The sequence below is a fragment of the Taudactylus pleione genome, unplaced genomic scaffold (assembly GCF_031769625.1).
Source record: "Taudactylus pleione unplaced genomic scaffold, aTauple2 ptg000523l, whole genome shotgun sequence".
Lineage (NCBI taxonomy): Eukaryota > Metazoa > Chordata > Amphibia > Anura > Myobatrachidae > Taudactylus > Taudactylus pleione.
Genome location: NW_028284925.1, coordinates 2,638,318 through 2,661,358, shown reverse-complemented (window position 1 = coordinate 2,661,358; position 23,041 = coordinate 2,638,318). Strand labels below are relative to the sequence as shown.

At 50.2% G+C, this 23,041-nt stretch overlaps 1 protein-coding gene across 3 annotated transcripts in view; it reads right to left on the bottom strand.

Annotated features, from left to right (window-relative positions):
• Positions 1 to 1,627: 1,627 nt before the first annotated feature.
• The window catches only part of ATP6V1A (ATPase H+ transporting V1 subunit A), a 39,681-nt gene continuing 18,267 nt past the window's right edge, over positions 1,628 to 23,041 (bottom strand). For all 3 annotated transcript variants that reach the window (XM_088450776.1, XM_088450778.1, XM_088450777.1), the window contains exons 2-16: positions 22,750 to 22,796; positions 21,908 to 22,006; positions 19,901 to 20,029; positions 16,213 to 16,427; positions 15,671 to 15,808; positions 14,239 to 14,390; positions 13,785 to 13,947; positions 11,720 to 11,828; positions 11,523 to 11,645; positions 11,132 to 11,246; positions 9,198 to 9,261; positions 8,696 to 8,899; positions 7,208 to 7,302; positions 4,659 to 4,830; positions 1,628 to 3,335 (exon numbers count right to left, since the gene is read on the bottom strand). In XM_088450776.1, the coding sequence (XP_088306902.1) occupies positions 3,243 to 3,335; positions 4,659 to 4,830; positions 7,208 to 7,302; positions 8,696 to 8,899; positions 9,198 to 9,261; positions 11,132 to 11,246; positions 11,523 to 11,645; positions 11,720 to 11,828; positions 13,785 to 13,947; positions 14,239 to 14,390; positions 15,671 to 15,808; positions 16,213 to 16,427; positions 19,901 to 20,029; positions 21,908 to 21,989 (1,854 nt within the window). In that variant the 5' untranslated portion in view covers positions 21,990 to 22,006; positions 22,750 to 22,796 and the 3' untranslated portion in view covers positions 1,628 to 3,242. The remainder of the gene's footprint in view (positions 3,336 to 4,658; positions 4,831 to 7,207; positions 7,303 to 8,695; positions 8,900 to 9,197; positions 9,262 to 11,131; positions 11,247 to 11,522; positions 11,646 to 11,719; positions 11,829 to 13,784; positions 13,948 to 14,238; positions 14,391 to 15,670; positions 15,809 to 16,212; positions 16,428 to 19,900; positions 20,030 to 21,907; positions 22,007 to 22,749; positions 22,797 to 23,041) is intronic.

The following is a 23,041-nucleotide window of genomic DNA, read 5'->3' as shown; positions in this document are numbered from 1 at the left end:
TACCAAAAATCATTCCAAAGTATCCAGCGCTGAATGCGATGTCGCTAACCAGAACTGTAAGTGACCTGTATGCGCTTGTTCCATGAAACGGCCGCGACAGTTACAAAACAGATTCAAATAAGTGATTAATGTATAAATGTGAAACGCAACAGTTTGTAGCACTGTAAAAGGGGCTATTATCTCATACCAAGTACAAGGGCACAACTGTTCTTTCTTTATGGTGGCTTTGTATTCATTTATCGTGCTGGGTACAGGATGCTGGCTGTCAGAATCCCAACAGGGTTAGGATATTCTTCACCTTAAACCTTCCTCTCTCCCCCTAGTGCCTAAACCTAAGGCCCCCCTTCCCCGCACCCTAACCCCTTAGTGCCTAACCCTAACCCTCCCCTAGTGCCTAACCCTAACCCTGCCCCTAAGCAAAGTACTTACCGTCGGGATGCTGGCATCCCAACTGTTGGGATTATGACCGGATCCCCTCTAGATATACTGTATATAATAGCCCTAAATACAGTCACATATGTTCACTATATACAGAGGAACCAGGCTGTTCCTTGCTTGACCCACACTTTGCCCTCTTGGTGAAGGCTCTAATGGCTCACATTCAACAATAGGGAAGCCCGATTCAGGATGAAACGCATTGGTCTTACCTAAATACCAATCCAAATGTGACGCTAGAACACAGCCCGACCTCCTGGTTTTAATGTGAAATGCCACCTGGAAAACAAGGTGGCACGGGAAGTGGTTTCGTCTTAGGACTAGGACGGGGTCGCCCGATCAATGGCTCATGTGAAGGTCAACTGGGACCAGTGGCCGCATCTCTTCCATCTTGTCTGCCCGCTCTTTTGATGCGTATGCCAACAGCAACCCTCTTATAACATGCCCAATAATAAACCTATTGGTGTGGATAGCTATTGCGCATCGGACCTATTTTAGATACACGTATGGCAGATCTAATAGTCATATTTACTTGTCCTATCCTATAGCAACAGTATCAGAAGTCAGTGTTCTTTTTAAGCCTCTTGAACACTGCTGAATGTCTCTCTTCTCTCCTGAAGGACACAGGCAGAACATAATCGACGAACATAAGAAATGAAGCTCCTCAGCAATAAACGGCCAGTATAATATACAGTAATAATGTACGGTTCACAGATGCACTCTTACTTGGGTATATAGATGCATTAGAAGGAAATTCTACATTTAAATTCATATTTTATTCTCAATTTTAACAACACAATTAAATTTCAAGTCTTAAAACCAGAGTGCTTTTCCGTTCTTATATCTCTTTCATTACTTTTACAGCTTGAAAAAAAATAAAAATAAGTGATACAGTGAACAGAGGCTCAACACGTACAATAACACACACCGAAACAGAGAGAAATGAACCAGAAGCTGCATAAACTGGCGCCCCCTGCAGGGGGGCCAGCGACAGTACAATAAATACACCTTTGTCGTCTTTACACATCTGAATGAAGGTTTCGGAAACCTCTGCAGGGTTTAAAGGAACATCTCGCTTTTAGATTGAGGATTTTACAAGATGAAGTGCAATGGTAACAGGCGGCAAATGGGTTTATACAGTGAATTCATTATCATTTAGGCAATGACACTCGGGCTACAGGAAGGGGGGGGGGGTGGGGGGGGGAGACACTGGACAAATCTGCCTAGTAGTTCCATCTAGTTTTTAATCACTGTGCCAAAGTCTTGTTCTCTGCACCTACAGACAAGTAATGTAGCCCCTGACCAGCGCCCGCCACCCCTATATTTCAGCTCCTCTTCTCTAATTATTGTCTGTATCTCGCAAATCAAAGCACAGACTCTTGGGTTTGCTCGAACAGGTATAACTGTGCACGACTGAGTGTAAGGGACTGAGTGTAAGGGACTGAGTGTAAGGGACTGAGTGTAAGGGACTGAGCGTAAGGGACTGAGCGTAAGGGACTGAGTGTAAGGGACTGAGTGTAAGGGACTGAGGGGTCTATGTACTAAGCCTTGGATGGAGATAAAGGGAACGGAGATAAAAAACAAAGTACCAACCAATCAGCTCCTGACTTTTTTCAAACACCGTCTGTAACATGGCAGTTAGGAGCTGATTGGCCTGGTACTTTATCCCCATCCAAGGCTTAGTAAATAGACTCTTGAGGCTGCTACAATTATCAAACACATGAACCAAATAAATAATCAATCTAATAATTACCCTGCAGCCTGAAGTGCTGGATACGAAGGTGAGTGACTGTTAAAGGTCTGTCCTTTATATGTGAGTGACTGTTAAAGGTCTGTCCTTTATAGGTCACTGGAAGTTTAATGTGTCTAATTGACTCCTAAGAGAACGTTAATTAGGTCTAAGGGTGTAGAATGCGACATGTTTCCAGTACCAAAGCTGAGAGCAGCTGATCATTGGCGGTAAAAACCGTTACTGACCGCAGCGCGTCAGAGGGACGCTGCACAACCGTCAGCTAGGTTTTCAAGTAATATCTCATAAGGAATAAGAAGTTATACATTTACCTCCCAGGACTAAGAGAAGACTCTCAGGATGATAGGTTACAGTGACTCGGTTGTAGGTACAATTTAACATCAGCGTCCTGTCTAGAACTATAACTTCAGTGACGGTTACACAGTGCAAACAGTATGACATAAGCAGTAATAGAACGCTGTTAAATCGAGCAGTCTGGCTCAGAATACTAGAAATCACAGGGACACAACTAGATAGCAGAGGTAGGCAATCTGTGGCTCCCCAGCGAGTGAACTACAAGTCCCAGTACGCCATTTCAGCTGGAGAGCTGCAGGTTGCTTACCTCTGGCGATACATGCAGAATTACAGAGAGAGGACACAAGATAACGCTGGAATGTGTGAGGCAGCCTCAGTACAGACACATGAGATGTTCTAGATCAATCAGGAACCAGCGCCCTTCATGATAAGTACTGTATGAGCGAGCCATCTAGGGAAAGGACTAGACAACGATTCTTAGGACTGGGAACCTGGCCCCCAGCTGTCGGAGCCTTAATGAAGGGGTCACAGGCAGCCACAACACCTCTCTCCCATAGATCAGACTTTCCCGAAGTACATTCACCAAAACAATGGGATAATATCTAAACACAGGCGGCCACAACACTGGAACGGTCGCCGGGACCTACTAAACATGGATATGGCGGACAGATTTGTATAGTAGATGTACAGGAGCCCCCCCGTTGTGATGGAGCTGGAGGTCCGAGATGATGAGCTGCTGGAGAGGCGATGGTGGAGACGGCTACTAGTCTTCTAGACTACGGAAGGAGTTCTGCATGTCTTCCAACAACTGGGTGTAATCGGCCTTAATCTTGGCTTCCCCTTCTTTCACCGGATCCTAAGGAAACAACAGAGCGGCTTCAGGTATAAAAGGCGAACACAGTGGAGAAATGAGAGTATAGAGAAGGCAAAGTCAGAAATAATGACCAGGTATGAGGACAGGCGCTACCGAACACACATAGGCAATATCGGACAGCACAGTCTCTCACAATCCAGGGCTCATGTCATCTACTAAGTATTCGCTCACATTAATCCTGACAAATATCTTCATAGGCTATGCTGGAAATGGGATGTACTGTAGTCGGCATCCAGACGCCGTACGGTATGCAGAAACCAAATGTGCCGTCCGGTATCTGACACTGTAATGTTCATTTCCTGAAACCTTTTCACTAGAATTCACGAAAAGCCGCTGGCATGGGGGTCGCCCAGCTCCCACTGTCAGCCCCAGGGCAGACCATAGAGCAGGGGTTCCCAACCACGGTCCTCAAGGCACACTAACAGTCCAGGTTTTAAGGGTAACCATACTTGAGCACAGGTGACTTAATTAGTACCTTAGTAATTTTGATTTAACCATCTGTACACAATCATGGATATCACTAAAACCAGGACTGTTAGTGTGCCTTAAGGGCCGAGGTTGGGAATCACTGCCATAGAGCGTTGCTATAAAGACAACAGCACATTTTGCTTTCTCATTATTTATATTAAGAAATAACCAACATAAGGAAACCATTTTGGAATAAGGCTGTGACATAACATATAATGTGGAAAAAGTGAAGAGTTGCGAATACTTTCCAGATGCACTGTACAATACACGGTGCACCATTATTATACATACAATACATGGTGCACCATTATTATACACACAATGCCCTGTCATTATTTACAATACACAGTGCACCATTATTATATACAATACACAGGGCACCATTATTATACACACACTACACAGTACATCATTATTATGTACAATACACAGCGCACCATTATTATACATACAATACATGGTGTACCATTATTATACACACAATACACGGTATACCATTATTATACATACAATACACGGTATACCATTATTATACACACAATACACAGTGCACCATTATTATACATACACACAATACACGGTGCATCATTATTATACACACAATACATGGTACACCATTATTATACACACACAATACACGGTATACCATTATTATACACACAATACACAGTGCACCATTACTATACAAACAATACAGGTATACCATTATTACATACAATACACAGTGCACCGTTATTACTAACAATACACAGTGCACCATTATTATACACACAATACACGGTGTACCATTATTATATACAATACACAGTGCACCATTATTATACACATTGCGCTAACCTTGAATTTCATGGAGGTCAGCCTGTACAAGATCTCCCCCATGTGCTCCCTGATTATGGACCATGTTATCTTGTTGTCACTCTGCGCAGTGGTCTCTACAGCGCGGCGAGCCATATCATAGAACGCAATCATGTTGTACAGCATGCCCACTGTCTTGTAGAAAGGACAGAACCTGGCAGGACAGAGCAGAGATCAGCCAGCCTGAAAAGTCTGGGAATCACATTTATGTTTTACAGAAACTACTTTCAGCGAATCAATGTGGGGTTTCATGATCGGTGTGTGGCAGCACATCTCTGTGTGTGTGATCGGTGCGTGGCAGCACATCTCTGTGTGTGTGATCGGTGCGTGGCAGCACATCTCTGTGTGTGTGATCGGTGCGTGGCAGCACATCTCTGTGTGTGTGATCGGTGCGTGGCAGCACATCTCTGTGTGTGTCATGGGTGCGTGGCAGCACATCTCTCTGTGTGTCATGGGTGCGTGGCAGCACATCTCTCTGTGTGTCATGGGTGCGTGGCAGCACATCTCTCTGTGTGTCATGGGTGCGTGGCAGCACATCTCTCTGTGTGTCATGGGTGCGTGGCAGCACATCTCTCTGTGTGTCATGGGTGCGTGGCAGCACATCTCTCTGTGTGTCATGGGTGCGTGGCAGCACATCTCTCTGTGTGTCATGGGTGCGTGGCAGCACATCTCTCTGTGTGTCATGGGTGCGTGGCAGCACATCTCTCTGTGTGTCATGGGTGCGTGGCAGCACATCTCTCTGTGTGTCATGGGTGCGTGGCAGCACATCTCTCTGTGTGTCATGGGTGCGTGGCAGCACATCTCTCTGTGTGTCATGGGTGCGTGGCAGCACATCTCTCTGTGTGTCATGGGTGCGTGGCAGCACATCTCTCTGTGTGTCATGGGTGCGTGGCAGCACATCTCTCTGTGTGTCATGGGTGCGTGGCAGCACATCTCTCTGTGTGTCATGGGTGCGTGGCAGCACATCTCTCTGTGTGTCATGGGTGCGTGGCAGCACATCTCTCTGTGTGTCATGGGTGCGTGGCAGCACATCTCTCTGTGTGTGATCCGTGCGTGGCAGCACATCTCTCTGTGTGTGATCCGTGCGTGGCAGCACATCTCTCTGTGTGTGATCCGTGCGTGGCAGCACATCTCTCTGTGTGTGATCCGTGCGTGGCAGCACATCTCTCTGTGTGTGATCCGTGCGTGGCAGCACATCTCTCTGTGTGTGATCCGTGCGTGGCAGCACATCTCTCTGTGTGTGATCCGTGCGTGGCAGCACATCTCTCTGTGTGTGATCCGTGCGTGGCAGCACATCTCTCTGTGTGTGATCCGTGCGTGGCAGCACATCTCTCTGTGTGTGATCCGTGCGTGGCAGCACATCTCTCTGTGTGTGATCCGTGCGTGGCAGCACATCTCTGTGTGTGATCCGTGCGTGGCAGCACATCTCTGTGTGTGATCCGTGCGTGGCAGCACATCTCTGTGTGTGATCCGTGCGTGGCAGCACATCTCTGTGTGTGATCCGTGCGTGGCAGCACATCTCTGTGTGTGATCCGTGCGTGGCAGCACATCTCTGTGTGTGATCCGTGCGTGGCAGCACATCTCTGTGTGTGATCCGTGCGTGGCAGCACATCTCTGTGTGTGATCCGTGCGTGGCAGCACATCTCTGTGTGTGATCCGTGCGTGGCAGCACATCTCTGTGTGTGATCCGTGCGTGGCAGCACATCTCTGTGTGTGATCCGTGCGTGGCAGCACATCTCTGTGTGTGATCCGTGCGTGGCAGCACATCTCTGTGTGTGATCCGTGCGTGGCAGCACATCTCTGTGTGTGATCCGTGCGTGGCAGCACATCTCTGTGTGTGATCCGTGCGTGGCAGCACATCTCTGTGTGTGATCCGTGCGTGGCAGCACATCTCTGTGTGTGATCCGTGTGTGGCAGCACATCTCTGTGTGTGATCCGTGTGTGGCAGCACATCTGTGTGTGATCCGTGTGTGGCAGCACATCTCTGTGTGTGGCAGCACATCTGTGTGTGTGATCGGTGTGTGGCAGCACATCTGTGTGTGTGATCGGTGCGTGGCAGCACATCTGTGTGTGTGATCGGTGCGTGGCAGCACATCTCTGTGTGTGATCCGTGTGTGGCAGCACATCTGTGTGTGTGATCGGTGTGTGGCAGCACATCTGTGTGTGTGATCGGTGTGTGGCAGCACATCTCTGTGTGTGATCAGTGTGTGATGGGTGTGTGGCAGCACATCTCTGTGTGTGGCAGTACTATTCCACGACATCCGGCTATTGGGTTTATATTGCCACCAGGCACAAATACAGGGCTGATCCCATCATATTCTGTATGGTCCACTGTGGATTTTTCAATTACCAAGTGCTCTGAGTTTCAATGCATTACTAAGTCCAGCCAAAAGCATGCCATTGATCCCTATTGATCCTCAGTGCCAAGGTAGCAATCCCTACTGATCTGCAGTCCCATTACAGTGATCCCTAGTGGAACTCAGGTCTAACACCCTAGGGATCTGACCGTGGATGGCAGCGAGACGTCTCACCTGTCATAGGCGGTGTATCCATTCTGCTGCAGAAAATCGTCCTTAAGCAGCTTGGCCACTTCCAGAGTGATCTTATCAGTCTCCGCCAAGGAGGCCTACAGAAAACAATAGCGTTACATGATGGATTCGCGAAGTCCATGTATGACCAGGTTTACACACTGTGCGGCTTCACATGCTCTGCACACTAGTCATTAGCCATACATAGGAGAATTACTACACTGCAGGGTTACACACTGTGCGGCTTCACATGCTCTGCACACTAGTCATTAGCCATACATAGGAGAATTACTACACTGCAGGGTTACACACTGTGCGGCTTCACATGCTCTGCACACTAGTCATTAGCCATACATAGGAGAATTACTACACTGCAGGGTTACACACTGTGCGGCTTCACATGTTCTGCACACTTGTCATTAGCCATACATAGGAGAATTACTACACTGCAGGGTTACACACTGTGCGGCATCACATGCTCTGCACACTAGTCATTAGCCATACAGAGGAGAATTACTACACTGCAGGGTTACACACTGTGCGGCTTCACATGCTCTGCACACTAGTCATTAGCCATACATAGGAGAATTACTACACTGCAGGGTTACACACTGTGCGGCTTCACATGCTCTGCACACTAGTCATTAGCCATACATAGGAGAATTACTACACTGCAGGGTTACACACTGTGCGGCTTCACATGTTCTGTACACTAGTCATTAGCCATACATAGGAGAATTACTACACTGCAGGGTTACACACTGTGCGGCTTCACATGCTCTGCACACTAGTCATTAGCCATACATAGGAGAATTACTACACTGCAGGTTTACACACTGTGCGGCTTCACATGCTCTGCACACTAGTCATTAGCCATACATAGGAGAATTACTACACTGCAGGGTTACACACTGTGCGGCTTCACATGCTCTGCACACTAGTCATTAGCCATACAGACGAGAATTACTACACTGCAGGGTTACACACTGTGCGGCTTCACATGCTCTGCACACTAGTCATTAGCCATACATAGGAGAATTACTACACTGCAGGGTTACACACTGTGCGGCATCACATGCTCTGCACACTAGTCATTAGCCATACATAGGAGAATTACTACACTGCAGGGTTACACACTGTGCGGCTTCACATGCTCTGCACACTAGTCATTAGCCATACATAGGAGAATTACTACACTGCAGGGTTACACACTGTGCGGCTTCACATGCTCTGCACACTAGTCATTAGCCATACATAGGAGAATTACTACACTGCAGGGTTACACACTGTGCGGCTTCACATGCTCTGCACACTAGTCATTAGCCATACATAGGAGAATTACTACACTGCAGGGTTACACACTGTGCGGCTTCACATGCTCTGCACACTAGTCATTAGCCATACATAGGAGAATTACTACACTGCTGGACAGTAATGAAAGGTTTCTGAAGACGTCCACTAGTAACAGAGACATACAGCCGGTGCTCTTACCTTTCCTACCAGCTGCACGATCTCAGCCAGATCTTCCTCTTCCTGTAGGATCTCCTTAGCTTTGGTCCTCAGAGGGACGAACTCGGGGAAGTGCTTGTCGTAGTACTCGTCCAGCGCCCTCGTGTACTTACTGTAGCTGATCAGCCAGTTCACAGAGGGGAAATGCTTCCTCTGAGCCAGCTTCTTGTCCAGTCCCCAGAACACCTGCACGGACAAAGGGTGAGACGGTGACACAGGGGCAGCCCTGGTCCGATATAGCGCTGACTCGGAGATTTACACGAGCGCCTACTCCTGCCACAGCGCCCTCTACACCCCAAGGTTAGCTGTGTACCCCAAGGTGGATGGATGAATGAATGAGAAAACTATTCATTGCTGTTGTTTGTAGTACACCTACGCTATACGCCAACTGAATGACATAAGCCATACTTGGCTGTGTCCATTTGACTGCCAAGTCACAGTGACACAACCGGGAGACAATATACGAATAACATAATGACATTACCTGAACAATGCCCAGAGTCGCAGATGTGACGGGGTCGGAGAAATCTCCACCAGGGGGCGACACCCTAAAGGGGAAAACAACAGAGTGTAATTATGCAGAGTGCCAACCAAGTATGGTTCATAGAGAAACGCGTTACACGGATTCTGATCTAGTTCACTTAGAGCCACAGAAACGTGGCCTGACCCCGCTGTGATTGTGCACACTGCAGGCTGTCTACTTCCCATCGGCTCACGCGGCACCGCCGCACCGGCCAATACTGATGACATAAATGAACACGGGACACACAGGCACTGTGATGGTGTTCTCTATGGTTTGGACACTGCACGTGGGTTATACTGGTGGTGACTATGGGTCTGTCTGTGGGTTATACTGGTGGTGACTATGGAGACTGTCCATGGGTAATACTGGTGGTGACTATGGAGATTGCCCTTGGGTTATACTGGTGGTGACTATGGAGACTGTCCGTGGGTAATACTGGTGGTAACTATGGAGACTGCCCATGGGTAATACTGGTGGTGACTATGGAGACTATCCGTGGGTTATACCGGTGGTGACTATGGAGACTGCCTGTGGGTAATACTGGTGGTGACTATGGAGACTGTCTGTGGGTTATACCGGTGGTGACTATGGAGACTGTCTGTGGGTAATACTGGTGGTGACTATGGAGACTGCCCGTGGGTAATACTGGTGGTGACTATGGAGACTGTCTGGGGTTATACTGGTGGTGACTATGGAGACTGTCCGTGGGTTATACTGGTGGTGACTATGGAGACTGCCCATGGATAATACTGGTGGTGACTATGGAGACTGTCTGTGGGTTATACTGGTGGTGACTATGGAGACTGCCCGTGGGCAATACTGGTGGTGACTATGGAGACTGCCCGTGGGCAATACTGGTGGTGACTATGGAGACTGTCTGTGGGTTATACCGGTGGTGACTATGGAGACTGTCTGTGGGTAATACTGGTGGTGACTATGGAGACTGCCCGTGGGTAATACTGGTGGTGACTATGGAGACTGTCTGGGGTTATACTGGTGGTGACTATGGAGACTGTCCGTGGGTTATACTGGTGGTGACTATGGAGACTGCCCATGGGTAATACTGGTGGTGACTATGGAGACTGTCTGTGGGTTATACTGGTGGTGACGTTTTACTTTCAATATAAAAAAAAAAGGTTTGGACTTATTCCCCTTTAAAATGCCTCATAATACTCTGCTAAAAGCAAACACACCCAATCCCGCAAGAGGAAAGCCCCCAGATAAAACCGACCCACAAAGTAAATGTTCTATTTTCATTATAGGAGCAATTTGCGGGAGAAGATGGGATTTCAACACCCCCCCCCCACAATACTAGCTGCTGAAGCACCCCCTTACTCTAGTACAGTCAAGTTTCTCTTGGCAGCCTAAGAGGACATTGGCAGGACCTCACATACAATGTGTGTGATCTGGCACTTATTCCCCGAAATACTGCGTTTAACTCTCAACTCCACTCGGCACAGACCGGGGCTGGGAGCAGTGAGACGCTACAGCAGACAGACCGTGGGGCCCGATTCTGTGGTGGGAGCAAAGCAAAAGAGAGCAAGTTACTTTGCGCCTTGGTAGAACCGTGCAGCACTGCAGGGGGGCAGATGTAAGATGCGCAGAGAGCTATAGATTTGGGAGGGGTGAGTTCAAATTCAAATCTAAATTGCAACGTAAGAATAAAGTTGTCCAGCATTTGTGGGCTACATGCAGAAGCAGCCGGTATTTACCCTGCATGCAAACATAATACATGAAATTGCCCCCTTGTATTGCAGCGTGGTTTGCTCCAGATATGAAGTTACTTTGTTAGGTTTGCTCTCCCCTCGGAATCAGACCCACAGACCCCTAATAATTCCAGCTCCCCCCCCTGGTAGTTAGGTACAGGCACGACATACGGTATCAGTAACACTCACGCTCCAACAATGCTGACGCTGCCTTCTCTCTCTGGGTTACCCAGACACTTCACTCGCCCGGCTCGCTCGTAGAAAGAGGCCAGTCGGGCTCCCAGGTAGGCGGGATAACCGCTGTCTGTGCGGAATAAGGGGAGAACGGTCACAGCTTGTCTGACACCACTTAATGAGCTCTGCCATTTCCCACCAGTGACTGAGGTGGGTGGGTGAGGAAATAGGAGTTGTGGGAAGAGTTTGGAAACTTTCACAAATAATATGATACCGCCAGTCACTGCTGTGGCTGTAAGGGGTGATATTGCCAGTAAAGCAATGAGATGTATCATTGAACTGGTGAAGAGAACAGAAAGCAGCAGCTCAGGTTGGTGCTCCTCTTGGCACCAGCGCGCTTACTCACCGGCGGGCATTTCGGCCAGACGCCCAGAGATTTCTCGGAGAGCCTCGGCCCATCGGGAGGTGGAGTCGGCCATCATGCTGACGTGATATCCCATGTCTCTGAAGTACTCCGAGAGGGTGATTCCTGCAAGGAGAACACACAGATCAGCGCAACCCTGAGGGCAAGAAGGCAAGAGGAGAATAGCTTCCCACTCTTACCTGTGTAGATGGAGGCCTCTCTGGCGGCCACAGGCATGTTGGAGGTATTTGCTACCAAAGACGTTCTTTTCATGATACTCTCCGTTTTCCCATCCACCTCCATGGTCAGCTGCAACACAAACCAAAAGCACTGTTATCCCTGGTGCACTGCTCCTGGGCTCTCCCTGGCGCACTGCTCCTGGGCTCTCCCTGGCGCACTGCTCCTGGGTTCTCTCCCTGGCGCACTGCTCCTGGGTTCTCTCCCTGGCGCACTGCTCCTGGGTTCTCTCCCTGGCGCACTGCTCCTGGGTTCTCTCCCTGGCGCACTGCTCCTGGGTTCTCTCCCTGGCGCACTGCTCCTGGGTTCTCTCCCTGGCGCACTGCTCCTGGGTTCTCTCCCTGGCGCACTGCTCCTGGGTTCTCTCCCTGGCGCACTGCTCCTGGGTTCTCTCCCTGGCGCACTGCTCCTGGGTTCTCTCCCTGGCGCACTGCTCCTGGGTTCTCTCCCTGGCGCACTGCTCCTGGGTTCTCTCCCTGGCGCACTGCTCCTGGGTTCTCTCCCTGGCGCACTGCTCCTGGGTTCTCTCCCTGGCGCACTGCTCCTGGGTTCTCTCCCTGGCGCACTGCTCCTGGGTTCTCTCCCTGGCGCACTGCTCCTGGGTTCTCTCCCTGGCGCACTGCTCCTGGGTTCTCTCCCTGGCGCACTGCTCCTGGGTTCTCTCCCTGGCGCACTGCTCCTGGGTTCTCTCCCTGGCGCACTGCTCCTGGGTTCTCTCCCTGGCGCACTGCTCCTGGGTTCTCTCCCTGGCGCACTGCTCCTGGGTTCTCTCCCTGGCGCACTGCTCCTGGGTTCTCTCCCTGGCGCACTGCTCCTGGGTTCTCTCCCTGGCGCACTGCTCCTGGGTTCTCTCCCTGGCGCACTGCTCCTGGGTTCTCTCCCTGGCGCACTGCTCCTGGGTTCTCTCCCTGGCGCACTGCTCCTGGGTTCTCTCCCTGGCGCACTGCTCCTGGGTTCTCTCCCTGGCGCACTGCTCCTGGGTTCTCTCCCTGGCGCACTGCTCCTGGGTTCTCTCCCTGGCGCACTGCTCCTGGGTTCTCTCCCTGGCGCACTGCTCCTGGGTTCTCTCCCTGGCGCACTGCTCCTGGGTTCTCTCCCTGGCGCACTGCTCCTGGGTTCTCTCCCTGGCGCACTGCTCCTGGGTTCTCTCCCTGGCGCACTGCTCCTGGGTTCACTCCCTGGCGCACTGCTCCTGGGTTCACTCCCTGGCGCACTGCTCCTGGGTTCACTCCCTGGCGCACTGCTCCTGGGTTCTCTCCCTGGCGCACTGATCCTGGGTTCTCTCCCTGGTGCACTGATCCTGGGTTCTCTCCCTGGTGCACTGATCCTGGGTTCTCTCCCTGGTGCACTGCTCCTGGGTTCTCTCCCTGGTGCACTGCTCCTGGGTTCTCTCCCTGGTGCACTGCTCCTGGGTTCTCTCCCTGGTGCACTGCTCCTGGGTTCTCTCCCTGGTGCACTGCTCCTGGATTCTCTCCCTGGTGCACTGCTCCTGGATTCTCTCCCTGGTGCACTGATCCTGGGGAATTTCCAGAGATTTTGTTACAAAATGAAAAAGAAAACAAGAAATTTGAATTTCAGCTCCAGTAATTCCTGGCTTTATACAGTGAATAAATACAACACGTCTCACTCTGCCAAGACAGACAGCTGTTCATGTGCTGAAATCGCAGCATGTAGGGGTCCCAGGGTAACAAAATGGCCGAGCTACAAAACTCTGCAACCTCCACTCACCCGCTGGGTTACTCTTTGAAATATTTGTCTGACTTGCCTTACTTTAACCCCCCTCCTATCACCAAACACTCACAGTATCGGATAATGCAAAGTAGTTTAGAAAATAATTTGCTCCAGGACCTTGTTCCAGTCACATCCCTGCAAAAACTGTCGGTCGACTGTGGGTAAAACTGATCAGAGAAGGTTGCTACGGCTAGTCTCCAGAATAAGGGACAGTCCTGACTAGCTGGAGCACAATGCATACAGAGCTAACACCTGACTTTAGCTTCATGAACAGGACCAATAAGCAGGAATTCTGACCTCAGGAAAGTCTCGCAACACTTCAGACATCTCGTTCCCTCTCTCCCCGCATCCCACGTAGATGATGACATCACTGTTGGAGTACTTCGACAAAGACTGTGAGATTACTGTTTTACCACAACCGAAAGCTCCTGGAATAGCAGTTGTCCCACCTTGGACACAGCTGGAGAAACAGAATGGACAACAAGTGAGTAGAGGGCAGAGCGTGTCCCGGGGAAGAAGCTTTCAGCAGAACATAACAGAACAATGCCACAAGTTTCTGTAATTGCCCAAGAAACAGACTTAAAAGTTATCGCAGTGAAAGGTCTCTCATTTTCAATGGTGTTCTAGGGGTTCTATGTACTAAGCTATGGAGGACATTACAACATGCTGGTCCTGCTTGGATTCTGCTATCAGTCTGTGCCGGCACGTTCAGCTCACACATACAGAATGATAAGACATAGTGAGAACTCACGGGAACAGCGCGTCCAGCACTCTCTGTCCGGTCAGCAGCGGGTGGTTTGCCGGCAGCTTCTCTGTCACTGGCCGCACCGTTCTCACCGGCCACACTTGGACCATTGTGAACTTCTCCTTGACGCCCTCAAACTCTAACTCCAGGACCACATCCTGAGAGAGGGAAAAGGAGGATGAGACAATGGTTTCAGTATTCTTGTCTTTTTCTTTACACAAATGGGTCATCTCAATGATGGAGATTCCATGACTTCTGGGCCTAATCTCAGGGAATGTGGATCAAGAGACCTAATCTACACGTTATCAACGGAGATGTTCCCTCTTAATTATGTTACACATCCAGCAATGCCCTGCTCAGCGCCCCGCACACATCCAGCAATGCCCTGCTCAGCCCCCCCCGCACACATCCAGCAATGCCCAGCTCAGGGCTCCGCACACATCCAGCAATGCCCAGCTCAGGGCCCCGCACACATCCAGCAATGCCCAGCTCAGCGCCCGCACAAATCCAGCAATGCCCAGCTCAGCGCCCTGCACACATCCAGCAATGCAGAGCTCAGCACCCCGCACACATCCAGCAACGCCGAGCTCAGCGCCCCGCACACATCCAGCAATGCCCAGCTCAGCGCCCCGCACACATCCAGCAATGCCCAGCTCAGCGCCCGCACAAATCCAGCAATGCCCTGCACACATCCAGCAATGCAGAGCTCAGCACCCCACACACATCCAGCAATGCCCAGCTCAGCGCCCCACACACATCCAGCAATGCCCAGCTCAGCGCCCCACACACATCCAGCAATGCCCAGCTCAGCGCCCCGCACACATCCAGCAATGCAGAGCTCAGCACCCCGCACACATCCAGCAACGCCCAGCTCAGCACCCCGCACACATCCAGCAATGCCCTGCTCAGCGCCCCGCACACATCCACCAATGCCCCACGCAGTGCCCCGCACACATCGAGCAATGCCCAGCTCAGCACTCCGCACACATCCAGGAATGCCCAGCTCAGTGCCCCGCACACATCCAGCAATGCCCAGCTCAGTGCCCGCACAAATCCAGCAATGCCCAGCTCAGCGCCCTGCACACATCCAGCAATGCAGAGCTCAGCACCCCACACATCCAACAATGCCCAGCTCAGCGCCCTGCAAACAGTCAGCAAATCCCATCTCAGCACCCCGCACACATCCAGCAATGCCCAGCTCAGCACCACGCAGACATCCAGCAATGCCCAGCTCAGCATCCCGCATACAGCCAGCAAGGCCCAGCTCAGCGCCCCGCACACAGCCAGCTATGCCCAGCTCAGCGCCCCGCACACAGCCTGACAAAGTCCAGCTCAGTATCCTGTATACATGCAGCACAGTGTCCTACACCCAGTCAGCACAGCACCCAGTGCACACTGTCTGATAACATTACTATCACACAGGGACAACAAATCTCACCGATGTGTCGTAGTGCCCGGGCGGTGCCAGGTAGGTGACTGTGCCACGGCTGCGAGGAGGTAGCATGATCTTGTGTTTGATGAGGGAATTCTCAAATACTGATCCATAGATGTCTCCCCCGGTGATGTGACTGCCGACCTGCAGGACAGACAGAGAACTGCGTAATGAAACCTACTGTAGTCAAGCTTTATTGTTTACACTCAACTGACAATATGAGATAATGTACCCACTATTATAAATGAAATGACAAAACACAGTGAGGTCCATGACTTTAAACAGGCTTCCATGCAAGTAAGGGAAAATGCAAGGCGACGTGTTATATCTGTACAGTTCCCAGCAGACAACCATTATAAACAAGAGAAACTCTCTGTACATGGAAAGGGGTGACATCTATAGGTATATTACAGTCACTGGATCTAAACGGTACTCTCTAAGACTATTGCTATCCAAGACTATTGCTCTGATACCTAAACCTATTAGCTTCTACAAGAACTGTATGAGATGGTGACTTCACCCAGTTCCCATACATGGGACTTACGTACCCGGAGACTCTTATATGGACTAAACTCCCACTTTAGGTCTTTGCTGAGAGCGGTCACATTTACACCACGGGGAATATAGATACTCTGTGTGGAATCACTGATGTCCTTCAGGGGTCTCTGGATACCATCAAAAATAGACCCCATAATGCCCGGCCCCAGCTCCACAGATAGAGGCTTCCCGGTGCGTAGTACAGGGTCACCAACCGATACGCCAGCTGTATGAGAGGAGCTGAGGAAAGGTCTGTGTATATAACTGGTCATATTCACATCACAACTAAGATAGTCATCATGGTGACACTCATCCAGAACAGAGTGTGCTCCAAACACCCACACTCACATAGACATAGTGACACTCATCCAGGACAAAGTGTGCTCCAAACACCCACACTCACATAGACATCATGGTGACACTCATCCAGGATAGAGAGTCCTCCGAGCACCCACACTCACATAGACATCATGGTGACACTCATCCAGGATAGAGAGTCCTCCGAGCACCCACACTCACAGACATCATGGTGACACTCATCCAGGATAGATAGTCCTCCGAGCACCCACACTCACATAGACATCATGGTGACACTCATCCAGGATAGAGAGTGCTCCGAGCAACCACACTCACATAGACATCATGGTGACACTCATCCAAGACAGAGTCATCCGAGCACCCATACGCATATAGACATCATGGTGACCCTCATCCAGGACAGAGCACCCGCACTCACATAGACATCATGGTGATACTCATCCAGGACTGAGAGTGCTCCGAGCACATACACTCACATAGACATCATGGTGACACTCATCCAGGATAGAGAGTCCTCCGAGCACCCACACTCACATAGACATCATGGTGACACTCATCCAGGATAGAGAGTCCTCCGAGCACCCACACTCATATAGACATCATGGTGACACTCATCCAGGATAGAGAGTCCTCCGAGCACATCCACTCACGTAGACATCATGGTGACACTCATCCAGGACTGAGAGTCCTCCGAGCACCCACACTCATATAGACATCATGGTGACACTCATCCAGGATAGAGAGTCCTCCGAGCACATCCACTCACGTAGACATCATGGTGACACTCATCCAGGACAGAGCACCCGCATTCACATAGACATCATGTTGACACTCATCCAGTACAGAGCACCTGCACTCACATAGACATCATGGAGACACTCATCCAGGACAGAGCACCCGCGCTCACATAGACATCATGGTGATACTCATCCAGGACTGAGTGTGCTCCGAGCACATACACTCACATAGACATCATGGTGATACTCATCCAGGACTGAGTGTGCTCCGAGCACATACACTCACATAGACATCATGGTGACACTCATCCAGGACTGAGAGTCCTCCGAGCACCCACACTCATATAGACATCATGGTGACACTCATCCAGGATAGAGAGTCCTCCGAGCACATCCACTCACGTAGACATCATGGTGACACTCATCCAGGACAGAGCACCCGCATTCACATAGACATCATGTTGACACTCATCCAGGATAGAGAGTCCTCCGAGCACTCACACTCACATAGACATCATGGTGACACTCATCCAGGATAGATAGTCCTCCGAGCACCCACACTCACATAGACATCATGGTGACACTCATCCAGGACTGAGAGTCCTCCGAGCACCCACACTCATATAGACATCATGGTGACACTCATCCAGGATAGAGAGTCCTCCGAGCACATCCACTCACGTAGACATCATGGTGACACTCATCCAGGACAGAGCACCCGCATTCACATAGACATCATGTTGACACTCATCCAGTACAGAGCACCCGCACTCACATAGACATCATGGTGACACTCATCCAGGATAGAGAGTCCTCCGAGCACTCACACTCATATAGACATCATGGTGACACTCATCCAGGATAGAGAGTTCTCCGAGCACCCACACTCACATAGACATCATGGTGACACTCATCCAGGATTGAGAGTCCTCCGAGCACCCACACTCATATAGACATCATGGTGACACTCATCCAGGATAGAGAGTCCTCCGAGCACATCCACTCACGTAGACATCATGGTGACACTCATCCAGGACAGAGCACCCGCATTCACATAGACATCATGTTGACACTCATCCAGTACAGAGCACCCGCACTCACATAGACATCATGGTGACACTCATCCAGGATAGAGAGTCCTCCGAGCACTCACACTCACATAGACATCATGGTGACACTCATCCAGGATAGATAGTCCTCCGAGCACCCACACTCACATAGACATCATGGTGACACTCATCCAGGACTGAGAGTCCTCCGAGCACCCACACTCATATAGACATCATGGTGACACTCATCCAGGATAGAGAGTCCTCCGAGCACATCCACTCACGTAGACATCATGGTGACACTCATCCAGGACAGAGCACCCGCATTCACATAGACATCATGTTGACACTCATCCAGTACAGAGCACCCGCACTCACATAGACATCATGGTGACACTCATCCAGGATAGAGAGTCCTCCGAGCACTCACACTCATATAGACATCATGGTGACACTCATCCAGGATAGAGAGTTCTCCGAGCACCCACACTCACATAGACATCATGGTGACACTCATCCAGGATAGATAGTTCTCCGAGCACCCACACTCACATAGACATCATGGTGACACTCATCCAGGATAGATAGTCCTCCGAGCACCCACACTCACATAGACATCATGGTGACACTCATCCAAGACAGAGAGTCCTCCGAGCACCCACACTTACTAAGACATCATGGTGACACTCATCCAGGATAGAGTCCTCCGTGCACCCACACTCATAAAGACATCATGGTGACACTCATCCAGGATAGAGAGTCCTCCGAGCACCCACACAGACATCATGGTGACTCTCATCCAGGATAGAGAGGCTTCCGTGCTCCCACACTCACATAGACATCATGGTGACACTAATCCTGGACAGAGACCTCTGAGCACCCACACTCACATAGACATCATGGTGACACTCATCCAGGACAGAGTGTGCTCCAAACACCCACACTCACATAGTCATCATGGTGACACTCATCCAGGACATAGCACCCACACTCACATAAACATCATGGTGACACTCATCCAGGACAGGGCACCCGCACTCACATAGACATCATGGTGGCACTCATCCAGGATAGAGAGTCCTCCGAGCACCCACACTCACATAGACATCATGGTGATACTCATCCAGGACAGAGCACCCACACTCGCAAGGTGACACTCATCCAGGACAGAGCACCCACACTCACATAGGCATCTTCTAGAAGATGCTAGTTAAATGTTAAGTAGAGTCTGACTGGTTGCTATGGGCAACATCTCCATTTCTAAAAACACCTCACTTTAGTTTATATACCCCCATATACTTCAAAACTTAAAGAACCGTCCACATGCCCAGCACATAAGACCCTCAGATACAAAGCAGGGACGGGACACATCACAGGGTAGCAATGACACCTATGACACAGGACTAGAGAGCGGACATCAATACAGACTGAATTCGGGTAGTGTAACCAATGAATGGAGTTGTCACTTAATGTGTGGGGAAAGGAAGCATCAGGAAGTTACTGCTGACATGAGAAGTGTCAAATAACCAAGAACAGATGACAAACACACGCGGAGCAGTGGGCACCATCTCGGAGGGACATCGATGAAAGGATACAGGTCTCTTCATAGACTTGGATTGTAGCCATGTCCCCTTCTAGACGGATGATCTCCCCCACCAGCTCGCAGTGTCCCACACGCACCAGCTCATACATGGCAGCTCCCGCCATATTGGACGCGGTGACCACTGCACGAAAAACCAGGCAGAGGGTTAAGAGAGGTTATGTATTCTCTGTATAGGGCCGTACTGTACTGATAATATCTAACACACAGCCCCTGCATCCTAAGGGACATTATCTACTAGATGTAATCTAGCCAGCATCTAATGGTACTAGAATGTGCGCCAGGGTGTGGGCACAGGATTGGGAGGGGTCTCATGTCAGGTGAATGTTAGAGGTGTAACATTTCTTAATTAGACCCTATGGATCTGTTACATCTATGAAAGCAGTGATCCTAGTTGTAGAATAAATGTTCTCCCACCACGTGATAGAGTCCCGGGAACTGAGCGCAAAAAATAGATTTCCCATAAGGCTCCTCTTTTTCTACGTGCCGGGGGTGTGACCGCGCAGACCAATAAGAAGCCACGAGCACGGATCTTATTGGCCCTTCAGCACATGGATGATATTTGCTGGGTATACAGAAAAGGTCCCTGAATGCATAGTGTAGAAATGTAAACCTTGAAGGCTTCATCTGGCACGGTAATAACGAGACCATGGTCAATAGGGGATACAGAGGGCCTGATTCAGACCCGCTCACAAGCGGGTCAATGGTACCCAAATGCACATGCGCACGACGGAGGCTGCTCCGTTGTGCGCATGCGCGAGACCCAGATAGCGACAGCCAAGCTGTCGCTCTGGGTCTTGCACCAAAGGGGGCGTGGTGTCGATGTTGAGTGACAGCACGCCCCCTTTGGTGGGCGTGCCGGGGAAGTGTCTGCCCAGACGGAGGCGTTCCCATGGGAACGCCTACCGTCTGGGTCCGGCCCCACTAACATCACTAGTGATGTCAGTGGGAGTGATTTTGGCTCTGATAGAGCCAAAATCACTCCAGGGCTTGCGGTCACCGAGACCCTACCGCAGGGTCTCGTCGCAAGCCCGATGGTGGCGATGGTCTTGACCATCACGACCATCATCATGGACGCTCGCATAAGCTGTGGGTGGCTATGCGAGCGTCCAGGAGGACGCTCCAAAAAAAGCCCCCAAAAAACGCCCTGATTCAGAGCGGGCGCTCATTCAGAGCGTCCGGCTCTGAATCAGGCCCAGAGTACGGTAAGTGTAATATAGCAGCACACAATACAAACAGCTGCACCGCGCGGAAGGCTGGACGCAGGCAGCACCATGCACTAGATACAGGTTTGCCCAGGTTACAGAAGCTCTCCGCACTGGGACCAGGTCTGTATCTGCTGCTAAATGAGGGCTTGTCCAGACACAGCAGCCTTATCTTCACCATGTCCATCTACATAGACGCTGCCTGGAAGGGCTGGACCCAACCCAGAATACAAGGATAACACTATAGGATGCTATTTATACATAATAATGATCAGAAGCCCTCTCTGGTGTACTCTCTGAGGGTGGAAGAAAGGGTTCTCTACAGTAATAGCATTAAAGACATGGATTGTGCGGCAACCGTCAAGTGCCCTGGCTAACATGGGCAATTATTGTCAGAAACATCAGATGACATTAAGAAAATAAAGGTATGCTCACACACACTATTGATATATAGCATACAATGTAATTCACCCAGAGGCATTACTGTAATTGCTACATACACTTTACTTGGCCTCAATAACAAAAATCTAACGCCACGGGGTGTTATCCCATCTGTGGTCTATCCCAGCTATAGGGCTCTCCCAGCTATAGGGCTCTCCCAGCTATAGGGCTCTCCCAGCTATAGGTCTATCCCAGCTATAGGTCTATGCCAGCTATAGGTCTATGCCAGCTATAGGTCTATGCCAGCTATAGGTCTATGCCAGCTATAGGTCCATGCCAGCTATAGGTCCATGCCAGCTATAGGTCTCTCCCAGCAATATGCATTCGGAGCTTGTGTAATCGCTATCTCGGCTCACCAGGTCCGGAGACTCCGTGGACATATCCGAATCGGCTTTCCTGCTCTTCATCTCGGATCTTTGGCAGTTTGGAGAAATCCATGTTTGAATCTTAAATAGCTGAAATAAAATTGAATGATGTTTCATTACAGATCCAGGAGATATTTCCTTTTCTTGCTGTTCTAATGCAGCGTCACAGCTCTCATCCCACCACCTTAGTGTCCCATGATGGCCACCCCCCACTGCAGCCCTGAGAGCAGGACGCCGGCCTGGAAACTCCATCAGGCTATCTGGATAATCCTCAGTGCAGCCTTGTACATAAGTGCAGCTACTAACTCCCATATAATTACCATTTATTTTTTAGTGCAAGTCGGATATTATCAGCCATCTGTAGTGGGTCACACTCTCTCTTTGCTAGTAAGTAACCAGGGGAGGGGGATTACTGAGGACTGATCAAAGATTTCGTAGAGTAAAAAAATAGTCCTGACATACAGCAATAACCAGTGTATGAGAAGTCCAGGCCGGTCTGTGACAGGAGAGCTGCTACTGGGGGTGCGATAGGGGTACACTCCTGTCTGTCCCACCCAGGCTCATAACACTTGGAGAGCGGAGGACACAAACCCACCGGTACTTTCATTAGGAGTAAGAATAACGCATTTCTTTATAGTAGAGCTGAATGTTGGGCTCGGGTTACTATAATAATAATAATAATAATAATAATAATGATGATGGAGTTCCTGGGACCCAGAGAAAGGGGCAGCGTCTGGGCACCAATTCCAGGACTGTGCATAATAACGAGGAAATCACACCCAATAATTCTGCGCCATCAACTTCAGAGAAATAGGAAGAAGCGACAGTTTTACCTGGGACAGACGTTACGTTCCAATGCTGGGCAGCTCCGATCTCTTACCTGCAGGAAGACAAATAGGAGATTAAGTGATGCCGCTCGCCAGAAATGATACATACGTTTACCCCAGCTAGAATGACATTTTTCCACCTACATTTCAGGAGAACTCCCCTCTGCCAGTCACATACGGCAACTTGTCCCAGTGCTGACAACCGGGGATTAGAGACTCCCCATCAGAGAGGTCCCTGGGTGAATCTGAAGAACCATTCCCCCTCGTCAATGTGGATTCTGCGTTACTGTATCCCCCT